The sequence below is a fragment of the Camelina sativa genome, chromosome 6 (assembly GCF_030686135.1).
Source record: "Camelina sativa cultivar CO46 ecotype springtype chromosome 6, ASM3068613v1".
Lineage (NCBI taxonomy): Eukaryota > Viridiplantae > Streptophyta > Magnoliopsida > Brassicales > Brassicaceae > Camelina > Camelina sativa.
In genome coordinates this window covers 23,153,223-23,169,394 of record NC_141885.1, presented here as the reverse complement: position 1 = coordinate 23,169,394, position 16,172 = coordinate 23,153,223, and the positions used below count along the sequence as shown (strand labels likewise).

At 36.6% G+C, this 16,172-nt stretch overlaps 1 protein-coding gene across 2 annotated transcripts; it reads left to right on the top strand.

Moving 5' to 3' along the window:
• Nucleotides 1–64: 64 nt before the first annotated feature.
• Nucleotides 65–15,602, top strand: LOC104792466 (callose synthase 10). 2 transcript variants are annotated; one of them, XM_087454510.1, is made up of 50 exons: nt 65–622; nt 712–809; nt 1,012–1,178; nt 1,516–1,627; nt 1,879–1,989; nt 2,089–2,214; nt 2,297–2,386; nt 2,517–2,614; nt 2,689–2,806; nt 3,184–3,312; nt 3,832–3,908; nt 3,990–4,068; nt 4,505–4,597; nt 4,675–4,777; nt 4,909–5,032; nt 5,121–5,307; nt 5,387–5,439; nt 5,838–5,898; nt 6,086–6,167; nt 6,432–6,481; nt 6,629–6,715; nt 6,820–6,905; nt 7,045–7,072; nt 7,693–7,790; nt 7,878–7,959; nt 8,059–8,219; nt 8,335–8,455; nt 9,138–9,235; nt 9,329–9,419; nt 9,511–9,671; nt 9,758–9,867; nt 9,955–10,089; nt 10,231–10,299; nt 10,388–10,553; nt 10,910–11,018; nt 11,179–11,298; nt 11,587–11,702; nt 11,793–11,876; nt 12,066–12,178; nt 12,381–12,433; nt 12,525–12,701; nt 12,778–12,825; nt 13,259–13,417; nt 13,568–13,681; nt 13,778–13,866; nt 14,023–14,181; nt 14,303–14,405; nt 14,499–14,618; nt 14,779–14,829; nt 14,924–15,602. In XM_087454510.1, exons 1-50 carry the CDS (start codon nt 412–414, stop codon nt 15,341–15,343), a joined length of 5,697 nt encoding a protein of 1,898 aa, XP_087310636.1. In that variant the 5' UTR covers nt 65–411; the 3' UTR covers nt 15,344–15,602. The 2 variants fall into 2 exon arrangements, with proteins under 2 accessions (XP_087310636.1, XP_087310637.1); XM_087454511.1 differs by lacking the exons at nt 65–622; nt 712–809; nt 1,012–1,178; nt 1,516–1,627 and having other exon boundaries at nt 2,064–2,214.
• The last annotated feature ends 570 nt before the right edge of the window (nt 15,603–16,172 follow it).

Genomic DNA, 16,172 nt, shown 5'->3' with positions numbered 1-16,172 from the left:
TTTCATATGGTCAATCCGTGTTTTTGACTCGACGGTTTTATTTCGTAGTTGGAACGGCTCGAAAGGAGAGGGTCAATATTGTAATTTCATTATAATACTTTTCCTTTTTTTTTTCTTCTCTTCCAAATTCACTTTTTCGATTTTTTTTTTTTTTTCTCTTTTAGAAAACCCACTTTGCGAAGGAATCAAATCGACTCGTTTTTATTTCTCTTAAATCCGCCATAGATCCAAACACACACCACCTGCACATCCGGGTTCGAATCGTCCACCTCGAGCATTTTTACGCGTTTTGCAGCTTCTTCTCCCTCTTTTATCTCCTCTTGTCATATGCTGTTTCAAGCTGTTTAGGGCTCAAAAGTTTTATTCGGGGAGAAATTTGAAATCCTTCTGTAGGATTTTTTTTTGTGAGATATGGCTAGGGTTTATAGTAATTGGGATAGGCTTGTTCGTTCTACTTTAAGAAGAGAGCAGCAGAGGAATACAGGTCAACAAGCTCATGAGCGTGTTAATAGCGGACTTGCTGGAGCAGTTCCTCCTTCACTTGGTCGAGCTACGAACATCGATGCTATCTTACAAGCTGCTGATGAGATTCAGTCTGAGGATCCTAATATCGCTAGAATTCGTACGCTCTTCCTTCCTTAATTTTTTTTTTTTAGGTTTTGTGATGTTTCATCTTTTGCTCAATATTGACACTGGTTTTGGCTGATGTAGTATGTGAGCAAGCGTACTCTATGGCACAGAACTTGGACCCTAACAGTGATGGTAGAGGTGTTCTTCAATTCAAAACTGGTTTGATGTCCGTGATTAAGGTGTTTATTTACACTCTCTCTAATATGTATAGTTGTTTAACGATGTTATATCAGTGAATTGGTGGTTTTTAGTCACATGCATCCTTATGCTATGTCCGTAGTGCAAATGTGCAATCATTCTTTCTTGGTTTTTGCTTTTATCTTATGTCAAATGGTAATGTTTACTTGTTCTGAGTTCAAAGGGGTTTGATTGCTTTTGCAGCAAAAACTTGCCAAGAGAGATGGTGCCTCAATAGACCGCAATCGTGATATTGAACGACTATGGGAGTTTTACAAACTTTATAAAAGACGGCATAGAGTGGATGATATCCAAAGGGAAGAGCAAAAATGGAGGGAATCAGGAACAAATTTCTCGTCAAATGTTGGGGAGTATGTGCATCTTAAAAACTCCTTGTTATTTTCTTCGTTTTCGACACTGTTTGGATTCTACCCCTATAAAATGACTGGTTTTCTGTAAATACTGAAACATGCGTCCTGAGTTGTGTTAATGCTGGTTCTTCATTTGGCAGTGGTTTTCTGGGTGTAGATTAGTTTGTTTGGTATGTACGTCCTTATAAGTGATCTTGATACATATAAATTATGAATTTATGATTGCCTCTGCTCACTTTTGCGGATGAGATTTTGTATATTGGAGATGATATCTGAGATAATGTTGTCTTACTTTTCCTTTTTGATTGAACAGTATTTTTTTTCTCTTTTTCCATAGGATCTTGAAGATGAGGAAGGTCTTTGCCACATTAAGGGCCTTAATTGAAGTGTTAGAGGTCCTAAGCAGAGATGCAGATCCAGATGGCGTTGGGAGATCTATAAGGGATGAGGTGCTTTCTCGTACTTACTGCTTCTTGTAATTCAAAATAATTTTAATCTGCTTCTCGCTTCCTGTTTTGCGGATGCCAAGCGTTCAAAACACAGACATAATAACTCTGATGATTGAAGATCTTTGTTGAGAAGTTGCATCTGTTTGAATGGATTATAATTGTTTCCTATGATCATTATATTACTCCGTTAAGTTTCATGTTATAAAAGTATATTGTCTGAGTTCATTGATATCTGTTGTTTATGTTTTCAGCTTGGGCGAATTAAAAAAGCTGACGCAACTTTATCTGCGGAACTTACACCTTACAACATTGTCCCTCTAGAAGCGCAGTCCATGACGAATGCAATTGGGGTTTTCCCTGAAGTAAGTTAAACGAGAATGATTTTTTGTTTTTCCATTTTTCAATCAGTAGTTTTAGCTTTTCAATTTTTTTTCAGAAAGAACTCCATTGTCTATATTTAGGTGCGTGGTGCAGTACAGGCGATCAGATATACTGAACATTTCCCTAGGCTTCCCGATGATTTTGAGATTTCAGGACAACGCGGAGCAGATATGTTTGATTTATTGGAGTACGTTTTTGGGTTTCAGGTACAGTGGTATTGGATCAAACTCTTCCCTGATTGTTTTTTCTTCTTCTTTCACTTACATTGTTTGTGTTGTTTTGACTCAGAGAGACAATGTAAGGAACCAACGGGAGCATCTGGTTCTCACACTTTCAAATGCACAATCTCAGCTAAGTGTACCTGGCCAGAATGACCCAGTGAGTTCTTCCTTATGACCTTAATACTCTATTGTGGCATGCTCCTTTACTGAGCGACAGCTACGATTTTCTCGTTGGTTAAGAGGATGTCCTCTTAAAATCTTGATATTTTTTTTTCAATCTTGTGTAGAAAATTGATGAGAATGCAGTCAATGAGGTTTTCTTGAAGGTTTTGGACAACTACATCAAGTGGTGCAAATACTTGAGGATACGCCTTGTGTACAACAAGTAAAATTTTGTCTAGTTCTAGTAATGGAAATACTGGTTTAGTTCATGTTAATTACTAAATTTGAAATTTTCAGGTTAGAAGCCATAGACCGGGACAGGAAGCTGTTCCTTGTTTCTTTGTACTTCCTAATCTGGGGTGAAGCTGCTAATGTCCGGTTTCTTCCAGAGTGTATATGCTATATATTTCACCAAGTAAGATACCATTTTGTTGTTGATTATGCACCAATTTCCGCTATTAGTATACTCTTGTTCTAATTATTAGTTTGCTAGGTTACTTTTTGTTTCGTATTTCCTTGCCAAGGAACAAATCTAGATGTGTAGGTTTTACAGTTTTTTTATTTAGTGTTGTTCTGCTGTTTCTCATCCTGTAAACAACGCTACAAGAAAAAACTTGTCCGAAACGCTCTAGCATCTGATCGTCTCTGCATCTTAGCACTTAGCTTATGTTAAAGCAACCAGCCTGACCCTTATTCTGGAATGATGATCAAAAAGGCCCATGCGATCTTGAATTTTACACCCAATGCGAAGTGAAAATAGATCCTTTCTCACACTTTACCTTTGTTGGTCAGATGGCCAAGGAATTAGATGCAAAATTGGATCATGGAGAAGCTGTCCGTTCTGAAAGTTGCTTAACTGAGAGTGGTTCTGTATCATTTCTTGAGAAAATTATCTGCCCTATATATGATACAATGTCAGCGGTGAGTCATTGCTGTTACAATTTTTTTTGGTGCATCTTAATTTTTGGCAAAGTAGTTTTCCATTTGGCAAAATGTTACTGTTTCTCCTCCGATAATTGGTATGTTTATACATATTTCGAATGCTAGGCAAAAATGATAGTTTGAGAGTGACTTCTTTCACTCAATCACAGCGTTTGGAAAGATAAATTGGTTATTTAGAGTATCTATCCCTTGTTATGACTTTCTGTGTTACCTCCATATTACTTAGATTAGTAGCAGTTTTTTTAGGAAATTCTCACAACATTAAGTGAGTTTTGAGTACGATCTTCATGATCGTCAGTTTCTTGACATAGTATCTAGTTTTTTCTGGTTTTATATTTGAAAGTACATTCCTACTTCGTTTTTAAGATCAGATTTTTGTTATCTGTTTCTGGAAATTTGTAGCATGTTAGTTAATGTGGATTTAAAAGTGTCTGTCATTAATGTTTTGTGATATGGTCGTCTGAGCCCTTAAATTGGTTTTGAAATTTACTCATGTAGGAAACTGTTCGAAACAATGGTGGGAAAGCTGCACATTCTGAATGGCGGAATTATGATGACTTCAATGAATATTTTTGGTTTGTAGTTTATCAGTACTATTATATTTGCAAGTATTTACTCATTTCGAGGAGTCTCCATTAACTGTGTTTGTTATTCAGGACACCTGCTTGCTTTGAGTTAAGCTGGCCTATGAAAACAGAGTCACGCTTTTTAAGCAAACCTAAAGGGCGGAAAAGGGTAAGTCTTGCTCATATTGGATAAATTCCATGATTATAGTTTCATTCCTTCTTGGTTTGGCCCACTGATCACCTGTGACCACTCAGTTCCTCTTGCCTTCAATTTCATGTGGTTGAACTCTTTCATTCATGATAAACAATTGTTTAATGGGTCTTGTCCAGTTGCGGGTGCTTTATCTTATAGTTTTGGGAGTAACTTTTTTTCCCCTACGTCTATATGGGGGAATTACGTCCAATGGGAATTATTGTCCAAGTTCCAACCAATAAGATTATCCAACAATTTTAACTCCTCAAGAGGAGATGGCTGTAAAACACTGCATAAGATTTCTCATTAGAGTCATTCATTTTCTCCACCAATCATTAACTTCTGTCTTCTTGTTAATATCCATATTTCTGCAACATCTTTGATTGGTTCGTGTTCCTGGAATTCAATGTAGACGGCTAAAAGCAGCTTTGTTGAGCATCGGACATACCTTCACCTTTTCCGAAGTTTTATCCGACTTTGGATCTTCATGTTTATTATGTTCCAGGTTGGTGTGGTATATATGAACAATTTTCTGCTTAATTTTGATAGTTTTCCTAATAATAATTTTTTACCTGTCCACAGTCTTTGACGATTATAGCCTTCAGGAAAGAGCGTCTTGATATAGATACTTTCAAGATCTTACTCAGTGCTGGGCCTACATATGCTATTATGAACTTCGTTGAATGTAAAGTTCTCTGGTTGACTATGTTGTCTTACTATTAGAAAACTCAAGTCACATTGTAGATTTGTACGTACCTTGTTGAATATACATGATGTACGTACCTTGTTGAATATACATGTTTTTCATTTATTCAGGTCTTCTTGATGTTATGCTTATGTATGGCGCCTACACCATGGCAAGAGGAATGGCTATATCCAGGCTGGTTATCCGGTTTATTTGGTGGGGCGTGGGATCAGTATTTGTGGTATATGTCTATGTGTACGTATCCAATCTCTTCACATGAGCTATTTCTTCTTGATAAAGTTCGTCTGCAGAACAGCTAACCATTCAGAAACACATATGGCAGGAGGGTTCTGCAGGAAAGAAATAAACCAAACCAAAATGAGTTTTTCTTCCACTTATACATTCTAGTATTGGGTTGTTATGCCGCTGTTCGCGTCCTCTTCGGACTTTTAGTCAAACTTCCAGCGTGCCATTCTCTGTCAGAAATGTCAGATCAATCTTTCTTCCAGTTTTTTAAGTGGATTTATCAGGTATTCATTTCGTAAGACTTTAAATAATTAAAAAAGTAGCACTATGAAGTACGTTGTTGATACTTCTTATCTTTTTCAGGAACGATACTTCGTTGGACGTGGGCTCTATGAGAATTTAAGCGATTATTGCAGGTTTTTCCTACCTGCCTCTTCAAACTATATAGATGGTTACAAAGACAAAAGTTCATTGTATTTATTATCTGGAGTTCTGATTTCTGAACTCTGACCTTGCATTAGTTGGCTAATTGAAACACATTTTTTTAATCGAAAAAGTCCTAAAATATTGCTGAACTATCTGACATATAATCAATAAGTTTGTTGAGGGAGATTTTGCTTTTGAGAGTAGAAATCCTGCATGTGTCAAATTGTCATTTTACACCTGAATTTTTTTATCCGTTTGCACAAAAACTGTTGGAAAGGTTTAGTGGTTGTTTTAGAAAGTTGCAGTTGATTTGGGATCTTAGTAAAATTTGCTAGAAAACTTTGGTTCCAGAGTTAGGTTTACTCAAACTTTTTCCTATAATGTTCAGGTATGTGGCGTTTTGGTTGATTGTCTTGGCCTCCAAGTTCACATTTGCATACTTTCTCCAGGCAAGGATGTTTCTACAGCTGTATATTATTGCTACTGTCCATATTTATTAAATTGCATAATGTCTCATATCTGAATCAAAATGTATCTGGTTTATTAAGTAACTAACAAGTGTGTGTCTCAAATAGTAACTAATAATGATTAAGTAACTAATGTTGCACTGACGGCTAAATCTTCTTCATGTTACAGATCAAACCACTCGTTAAACCCACCAACACTATCATTGATCTTCCTAAATTCCAATATTCGTGGCATGATATTGTCTCAAATAGTAAGTGCATATATGCTTAGGTACTCTAATCAATATATTTGACTGGCTGTATCTATTTGAAAATAAATATGATGTGACCACACGACTTAACAAATAACTCAGTAACTTGGCGAGGTTAGCTGTGTATTTGACTCATTTGGCTACATCAACTTTAACTGAACTATACTAGATTTGTATCTGATCAACCATAATACAGACTAGAACTTGCTACTGATCGTCTTTGATAATGTTGCTGACATCTGTGGCTCCGCTAAAAATTGGCAGGTAACGATCATGCGTTGACCATTGTCAGCTTGTGGGCTCCTGTTGTGGCGGTGAGTATTTACCTTATATGTTAGCAAAAGCTTAGATATCAACTGTCTAAGATGTCGCTTTCGAGTCTGATTTTCTTTCGTAACTACTTGTCCTTAACTTGTGTTCTTTAAAAGTTCCTAATCTTGGCATTGGCTATATATGTCTAGATATATCTTATGGATATTCATATATGGTACACACTCTTGTCTGCAATAATTGGTGGTGTGATGGGTGCAAAAGCTCGTCTAGGGGAGGTAATACGAGTACTTATATGTTCTACTGTTTCTGTTATGATATCGTGTTCTGTTTCATATTACTGGCCCCTTACTAACCATGTTCATATATCTGTCTATTTTAGATACGCTCCATTGAGATGGTTCATAAGCGTTTTGAGAGTTTTCCAGAAGCTTTTGCCAAGAACCTTGTCTCTCCTGTTGTGAAAAGGTTATAATTATAAATCCATTTTTGTTTTTGTAACATTTCTTGGACATTAATAATATTTCTGTTTATGATTATATACTAAAATATTTTTTTTGTTGGGATCCCTTCACCACCTAATCTCTGTTGTAATGATATATTTCAGAGTACCATTAGACCAACATGCTTCTCAGGTCAGTATTTTAACTCTCTGTCTCATCAGTTTGTGTATTAAGAGTTATTCTTGCAACATTGCCTTCCATAGTTACATCTTCTTCCAAAAATGGCTCAGTGATCTAATTAAAAAATTATATGTTGACTTTTGGGGATTCTGTTCGGTAGAACAGATAATGTGTTCACAGAAAGTACAGTAGCTGTTTTGGCTGCAGTGGCCATTCCTTTTGTATCTTATACGTGTAACTCTACTTGATAGGAAATCTAAAGTAGAAGATGCTTATAAATCGTATCTTGTTCATGGACATGTAACAGAGTTGAATTTCTGAAAGCCTTTGATTTGTGTACAGGCTTTGCTGTAATTTTCAGTATAATGTGGTTTTTGCAAAAAAAAAAAACAATGCGAATTTGTCGCCTTATATTTTGTTCTCTCCTGATACTTCATTTCATACTCCCCTTTTCCACTTCTTTGATGGTTGTGCTAAGAGCCGACTGTTTTCTTACTGTTTCTCTCTTTCTATTGTTTCCTTTAATGCTGTGGGTGTTTTATTTATTGTCAGTCGTTTGATTAATCCTAGAACTTTTCTTTTCGGGGTAATGATTTATTTATTCGTAGAACGTAATCCAGTTGTTTTTGCAGGATGGTCAGTATATGAACAAGGCATATGCTGCAATGTTTTCGCCGTTTTGGAATGAGATAATAAAAAGCTTGAGAGAGGAAGATTACATCAGTAACAGGTTAAAAATTATTTTGCTTTTGTGTTTTTCGTTTTTTGCCATTTCGTACAACGCATCTTACTCATCATTTAAGGTCTTCGATTGCAGGGAGATGGATTTACTTTCTATTCCCAGTAACACGGGGAGTCTTAGACTAGTCCAGTGGCCCTTGTTTCTTCTCTGTAGTAAGGTGCAACTTGTTAAATAATTTACTCTCTTTAATGTTGAGAGTTCAGATATGACATTTTCCTCTCTTGTCTTAATTATTTTGGCTTCTTTTGTTTTCCAGATTTTGGTAGCCATTGATTTAGCCATGGAGTGCAAAGAAACACAGGACGTACTTTGGAGACAGGTATGCGATGATGAATACATGGCATATGCTGTTCAGGAGTGCTATTACAGCGTTGAAAAAATATTGAATTCCATGGTTGATAATGAAGGGCGACGATGGTACAGTCTTTCAATTTGATTGATTCTTAATGTTTGTTTAATATGCCAATATCATGTTTTGTTAACTTTACATGTGACATTTATAAACATGCCTCTTTTTTACTCTTGTAAATAGGGTGGAAAGAATTTTTTTGGAGATCAGCAACAGTATGCAAGAGGGTTCCCTTGCTATAACTCTTAATCTTAAGAAGCTTCAGTTGGTAGTTTCCAGATTCACTGCATTAACGGGGCTTTTGGTACGCCTTCTCTAGCTTAATGTGACTAATAATTTTTTTGTTGGTAGAAGGTTTAAACAAATTGGATGTACTTTATTATGCCAAACACTCTTCTGTGAATTATTACTGCTTTCATAAATTCATAATGAATCTTCTCTTGGTGCTTGTTTCGTTTTCTGACTTCAGCTTTATAAACCTAAAATACGGCGTAGGAACATATGCCCTTTTTTGGTCCTGTTAGGAACTGGGTGTGCGTGATACTTAAACGCTCCTTTTCCTTCTTTCTCATGTTTGTCTTCTTTTACTTTTTCAGCGTTTTTGTTGATAACATTGGAACTTTTTCTTATGATACGAATTTGGAATCCTTTTTCCGAAAATATTAAAGACTTCAATTTCTTACACTACTTGGTAGCTTTGAATTCCCTTTTTTCAGTTCTTATTGCATCCTATCTAGCTTCTCGTAAAGTATAGTTTTCCTTTTATTATCGATTTTATCGATTAGTCCTATTATGCCTATAAGTACTGCAATTTATCGCTGAATTTATATTATCTCATTTTCTTAGAAATCTCTTTACGTTTGACACTCAGATTGTAATTGGACATCTTTCACTACTTTCTGAGTTTTATGCTATTGATTGTTATAATCTCAATTGTTTCATCTTGTTTGCTTTGGCTCCCTAAACATTATCTATGTCATGCCCAGATTCGACAAGAAACTCCAGATCTTGCAAAAGGTGCTGCAAAAGCTATGTTTGATTTTTACGAGGTGGTGACGCATGAACTTCTTTCACATGATTTGAGGTATATTGCTAGATTTGTTTACTCTCTCAAATCTCTACTTGTATGGCAACCATCGTGGAGAATATATCTTATGGTTTCACTTATATGCATCAGGGAGCAGCTTGATACATGGAATATTTTAGCACGGGCACGTAATGAAGGGCGCCTCTTTTCTAGGATAGAGTGGCCTAGGGACCCGGAAATTGTAAGTCCTTCTAGAAGAAGCAAGTAGGAATTCCATTCCAAATGCTGGTTTTATGGTCTTATGCAAATAATATTATTGTTTATAATTGCAGATTGAGCAGGTCAAGCGGCTACACCTTCTTCTCACTGTGAAGGATACTGCTGCCAACGTCCCAAAAAATCTTGAGGCAAGAAGAAGATTGGAGTTTTTTACAAATTCCTTATTTATGGATATGCCCCAAGCAAGGCCCGTTGCTGAAATGGTACCATTCAGGTATGTGTGGTAGCACTGACTTGACATTAACTTATAGTATTTCCTCCAAATTAATACATATATCCTTAAAATGTTTGGTCGAACAGTGTCTTCACCCCGTACTACAGTGAGACTGTGCTCTATAGCTCCTCAGAACTGCGAAGTGAGAATGAGGATGGGATATCTATTCTTTTTTATCTTCAGAAAATATTTCCTGGTATGTATCTTCTACTTCTAGGCGTGTGAGGTCATTCCTTGTTCAATATAGTCAGCAGCTGATATCTATCTCTATTTGTGGATTTAGATGAATGGGAGAACTTCTTGGAGAGGATTGGTAGATCTGATTCAACAAGAGATGCAGATCTTCAAGAAAGTTCAACTGATGCTTTGGAGCTTCGATTTTGGGTATCTTATCGAGGGCAGACTTTAGCAAGGACTGGTTAGAAACGATCTATATTGATTATCACTTCCAAAATAGTTTTTTAAAGTTGCATTTACATTCATTAGATGTGTGTTTATGTGGAAAGTTGGTGGTTTCATACTTGAGTATGCAATTTATTTTGTTCGTTTGAATGTAAAGTGCGAGGTATGATGTATTACCGAAGGGCTTTGATGCTTCAGAGTTTCTTAGAGAGACGGGGCTTGGGAGGTACTTATTTCCAAAAATTATTTGCAGTATTCCTTTCCTTTGAAAGGCATACCTGTAAGAGCAGTTTTTTTTTGTTTGTTTGTTACAGTGGATGATGTCTCTCTGACCAATATGCCACGCGGGTTTGAAGCATCACCTGAAGCACGAGCTCAAGCAGACCTGAAATTTACGTATGTTGTGTCATGCCAAATTTATGGGCAACAGAAACAGCAAAAGAAACCAGAGGCTACTGATATATCACTTTTATTGCAAAGGTGTGCAATAATTTCTTTTTTTGCCCATTATACAGTTCTGCTTATAAATTCTGCAGACGTAATCATTTAGTCATGAAGTTTAATATCTTCGAGGAATAGGCTACACGGTATTTCAGTTCGTCCCATTTTGTTAGTTGTTTGTTCTTCGGTTGCCAGATACTTCTACCCTATGCATTAATACGGACATCTTGTTATGAAAAACCTGCAACTATTTCAAAATTTCTATTTGCTATCAATTTTTTTTAAAGTAATCGTGATATTTGATTTGGTGTCATCTCTAAATTCTCATTAACGGCACATCTTTTGTTGAAAATATCTTACACGTCCCATGTTTCAATTATTTCTCTTGCAACTAGATATGAGGCACTCCGAGTTGCTTTCATACACTCCGAGGATGTTGGAGTTGATGGGAAAAAAGAATTTTATTCTAAGCTAGTAAAAGCTGACATTCATGGAAAAGATCAGGTACCAGATATATATGTTGGCGTTTGCGATGGTTAATTTGTCAAATTGGGTTTAGATGTTGGAATGTGCCGAAGTAAAAGTTATCCCCTAGTCTAAATAGTTCTCATTTTCATCTGGATTGATGATTTATAGCACTCAATAAGTTTCACTATTGCTACAGGAAATTTATTCAATCAAACTCCCTGGAGATCCTAAACTTGGGGAAGGAAAGCCTGAGAATCAAAATCATGCAATCGTTTTTACGCGAGGAGAAGCTATCCAGACAATAGATATGAACCAGGTTTATCATCACTTCTTTGTCATGGTTTGGCACATTTCCATATTGCCATTGAGAGTCGTTCTGCTGTTAAGCTAAACCTGTCATGCAATTGGTCGATATTGATTGTCTTAAATTTCTAAGGTTTGCTTTGGCCGTCATCAGGTTGCCCAGTGTCACTTTTCCTCCTCTCATTTAACTAGGATTTGTAACCAGGAAACATAGTAATATATCATGTAGCAGCAATATGTTGGCGCCTTCCTTACTGTGGCATCTCACCAACTTTTTTTCTTGATACACTATATTCCTCAGGACAATTACCTAGAGGAGGCAATTAAAATGAGAAACCTACTCGAGGAGTTTCATGGAAAACATGGAATTCGACGTCCTACGATTTTGGGGGTTAGAGAGCATGTTTTCACGGGAAGGTATGCAGTCGTCACCTTGAAATATTATTTTCTATTATCATATGTTTATTTTTAATCCCCTTTCACATGGGTGGCAAATTGATATTGCAGTGTTTCATCACTGGCGTGGTTTATGTCCAATCAAGAAACCAGTTTTGTGACTTTGGGTCAGCGGGTCCTAGCATATCCACTTAAGTGAGTATTCTTGCTTCAGACTTTACCTTGCACAATAGGACTACGTTTCATGTTGATTTTGATTTTTTTTTTTGTGGCGCTTGTTAAGTGGGTTTAGCACCCGCTCTCTGGTTTTTTGGATTCATTTGATTTAATCTACAACTTTTTAGTGATGGCTCAAATTTAATTTGTTCAAAATTAATCTTACAGAGTTCGAATGCACTATGGGCATCCAGATGTGTTCGATAGAATATTTCACTTAACTCGCGGTGGAATCAGCAAAGCATCCCGTGTTATTAACATCAGCGAAGATATATATGCTGGTACGTTTAGTAGATGGGTCTTTTCGGGTACACTTGATAAGTTTTTGCTGCAATATTTACATTTTAAAATACTTCTTGAATGCTGTTTACATAGTGGTGTATTGTCATTCTGAATAGAGAGTTTAACTCTGTAACATCTTTGGACATGGTATGTTCTTAAAAGGCTGAGCTCTTTACCTATAAACAATGACAATATTTGCAGGATTTAACTCGACACTCAGGCAGGGGAATATCACCCACCATGAGTATATTCAGGTCAGTGAATAGCTTGCATTAATTGTTTCTTCACTTAGCTTGTATCCCATATCGATCTGAATACATGATCCATACGTATTCATTCATGTAGGTTGGTAAAGGAAGAGATGTAGGACTCAACCAGATTGCGCTATTTGAAGGGAAAGTAGCAGGTGGAAATGGAGAACAGGTTCTTAGCAGGGATGTCTACAGAATTGGGCAGCTGTTTGACTTTTTTAGAATGATGTCGTTCTACTTCACAACAGTTGGTTTCTATGTCTGCACAATGGTACTTTTCATTCTCTTGTGTTTTGTAAGTTTGTTTCCCCCATTATCACTTGTAGTAAAAAAATTCGTTGATGCAGATGACCGTCCTTACTGTGTACGTCTTTTTGTATGGAAGAGTTTATCTGGTATGTTATGGAGCCTTCTATTTTTTCTTTTTATGAGTTTTCTTAATTATAAAATGATGCGTAGTTATGCCCAAAAGGAAAAGTGATGGGTAGTAATTGCTCTCCAAAACGTGTAAATTAGTGTTGCTTATTGCAGTTTTTTAGGATTACAACCACATGCTATTTTAGAGTTAGAATTATTTGATGTCGACTATAATTCTTTAATCCTAGAGCAATATGGGTGCGTAGTATTTGGCCCTCCTTTTTGAACATCAAAGGTTTCACATACGATTGGGCATCAAACTTTGGTTGATTGACCTTTTGACATGGATAACAATGTTGGGAAAAAGCATTGTCACCTTAGTCTTGCAATTTGGTTAAATTATGCACTTTTTTCTTTTTTATTAGTGTCTTTTATTTCTTAAGTAAATTCCCTTTCCTGTGTGTTTCTCAGGCCTTTTCTGGTGCTGATCGTGCAATCTCAAGAGTAGCCAAACTGTCAGGTAACACTGCGTTGGATGCTGCCCTAAATGCACAGTTTCTGGTCCAGATTGGAATCTTTACTGCCGTCCCTATGGTTATGGGTTTCATACTTGAACTTGGGTTGCTGAAGGTTGGTTGATCTATTCTCTCTGTCTCCTTTTGGACCAAATTGTTATCCATACTGTTCATTTTACTTTTTAACTTCTGTGATACATATTTCTTTCTCCACAAATAGCTTTGAGAAAGCTCTTCTACTAACGTTTCCTTTCTTATATCACAGGCTATATTCAGCTTTATAACTATGCAGTTTCAGTTGTGTTCTGTCTTTTTCACATTTTCCCTCGGGACAAGAACTCATTACTTTGGGCGTACTATCCTTCACGGTGGTGCAAAGGTATACTTCCTTGTATACAAAGGCAATGGACATTGTTGCTCCTTTCTATCTTCCTTTTTTCTGTTTAACCTTTTTTGCGTGTTTTTTAATCAACAGTATCGAGCAACTGGCAGAGGCTTTGTGGTTCAGCACATTAAGTTCGCCGATAATTACAGACTATATTCGAGAAGTCATTTTGTTAAAGCGTAAGCCCAGAATTTAATAAGTTCCTTATTATTATCTTTGGTATGATCTTGATTCACACAATTGGAATAAGAGCTTCGAAAGTCAAATAAGATTTATCATGTGGATGCTTAGTGACCTTCTTCTTGCTGACTTATGAGAGTCTCTTTCTTGCGCAGTTTTGAAGTAGCTCTACTGTTAATATGTTACATTGCTTATGGGTACACGGACGGGGGTGCCTCTTCGTTCGTTTTGCTAACTATCAGCAGTTGGTTCCTTGTAATCTCCTGGCTGTTTGCACCCTATATCTTTAATCCTTCTGGATTTGAATGGCAAAAGTTAGTACTGTGCCTGTTTCATTTCATTTCCATATTCAATTAATTTTCTGTGGTGCCACAGATGGCACTATATCTTAAATTGTCTTGGATAATGACCTTTAATACTTCATGTTTGATATAGGACTGTCGAAGATTTTGAAGACTGGGTCAGTTGGCTGATGTACAAAGGTGGAGTGGGAGTAAAGGGAGAGCTCAGTTGGGAGTCGTGGTGGGAGGAAGAACAGGTTTGTCGATTTTGTTTGTTTTTGATGTTTTATCTTCTTCCATACTTGTTAGTTTTTTTTTGTTTGTTTGTTAATTTTTGTGTGTCATTTTAGGCGCATATCCAAACACTAAGAGGAAGGATATTGGAGACGATTTTGAGCTTGAGATTTTTCATGTTTCAATATGGCATTGTGTACAAGCTCAATCTCACTCAGAAAAATACTTCACTTGCGGTAACGCTAGCTTTTTATCTTGTGTTTATTGTTTAGTTCAGTTTAACGGGATATTTGAAAGTTGTTTTACATTTGCTTGATTATGGAAAAAGCTGCAGCGTTTAGATTGTGTATTTGCTTTCTGAGTGCCTGACTGAATCCTCTTTCTGTGTGTATGCAGCTCTATGGCTACTCGTGGATTGTATTGGTTGTTATTGTGTTCTTGTTTAAGGTGTGTACTAAGATTCATTAGTTTCTTCTCCAGATTTGATTATTATCTTGTAACCCATCCCACTAACTTTTTATCTTGTCTCCTTGTTATTCAGCTTTTCTGGTATAGCCCCAGGAAATCGAGCAACATTCTGCTGGCACTGCGTTTTCTGCAGGGAGTGGCTTCGCTCACATTCATTGCCCTCATCGTAATAGCCATTGCATTAACAGATCTATCAATTCCGGACATGTTTGCATGTGTCCTTGGTTTTATCCCAACTGGTTGGGCTCTACTGTCTCTAGCCATCACATGGAAACGGGTGCTTCGGATCCTGGGCTTGTGGGAAACAGTACGTGAGTTTGGGCGTATTTATGATGCTGCAATGGGTATGCTCATATTTTCTCCGGTCGCTCTTCTTTCCTGGTTCCCTTTCATCTCCACGTTCCAGTCTCGTCTCCTCTTCAACCAAGCCTTCAGTCGCGGCCTTGAAATCTCCATTATCCTCGCCGGAAACAGAGCTAATGTTGAAACCTGATGAAAGAGAGGGAGAAGTTAGTGTGGAAGTAGAAGAAGGATTTAGATATCTTTGTTTGTTGGAATGTAAATGAGCTTTGTAGAGTTTGTAGAACGTCATTGAAAGCTCATCTGACTCGAGAGGATTTTATTTGTTTGTAATCTTACTTTTTGCTCTCTCTATGCTTAATTAATCTTGTGGTATTGTATTTACTGTTTATTGTCATAGGTTGACTATAATCTGATAACTTGATTTTGGTAAATTGAAGATTTGTTTATTATCTGAAAATCTTTTTGATATATGGATTGAGGGACACTTGCGTTCCTGTAACTAATCTAATTGAAAATTATATAAAGTGGTCAGTGGGGGTGTGTAATGGTCATAGCTCTACTTTAATTTGTGCCAATGGGATTACGTTACTTGGCTTAGACGTAGCATGCGGATTATTATGTATGTAATCCGTCATCACAATTGAAATACTATCACAAGGAAATATCCAATTGCTTGTAAGACGTACACAAAAACAATGACAGATAAACATCTCTGTCTCAGAAAAAATAAATACTTTCATGTGGAATTCAGTAGTCTACCATAGACTCGAAAAGTTAAATTTACCCGTGGTGACATATTACCTTACAAAGTAGATTTGGAAAAAGTAACTCCACAAGAATTTTAAATTAATAAACATTTCACAGCTCACATCGTTCTGGTTTAAGGAAAAAAAAAACAATGAGGTCACGTTTCATATGTATTGTGTAGTGTGTAGGACTGGTCATTACTTTAATTAATCGCCTTTAAAGCCCTCACTTTTAGGAGTAGAATAGTAAACGATTTTGACTAACATAATTAA

Excerpts from the sequence above, each read along its gene's own strand:
- LOC104792466 (XM_087454510.1), top strand. The coding sequence starts at position 412 with ATGGCTAGGGTTTATAGTAATTGGGATAGGCTTGTTCGTTCTACTTTA. Across the intron at positions 8,220-8,334 it reads GATAATGAAGGGCGACGATG|GGTGGAAAGAATTTTTTTGG; the intron begins GTACAGTCTTTC and ends TCTTGTAAATAG. Across the intron at positions 9,672-9,757 it reads GCTGAAATGGTACCATTCAG|TGTCTTCACCCCGTACTACA; the intron begins GTATGTGTGGTA and ends TTGGTCGAACAG.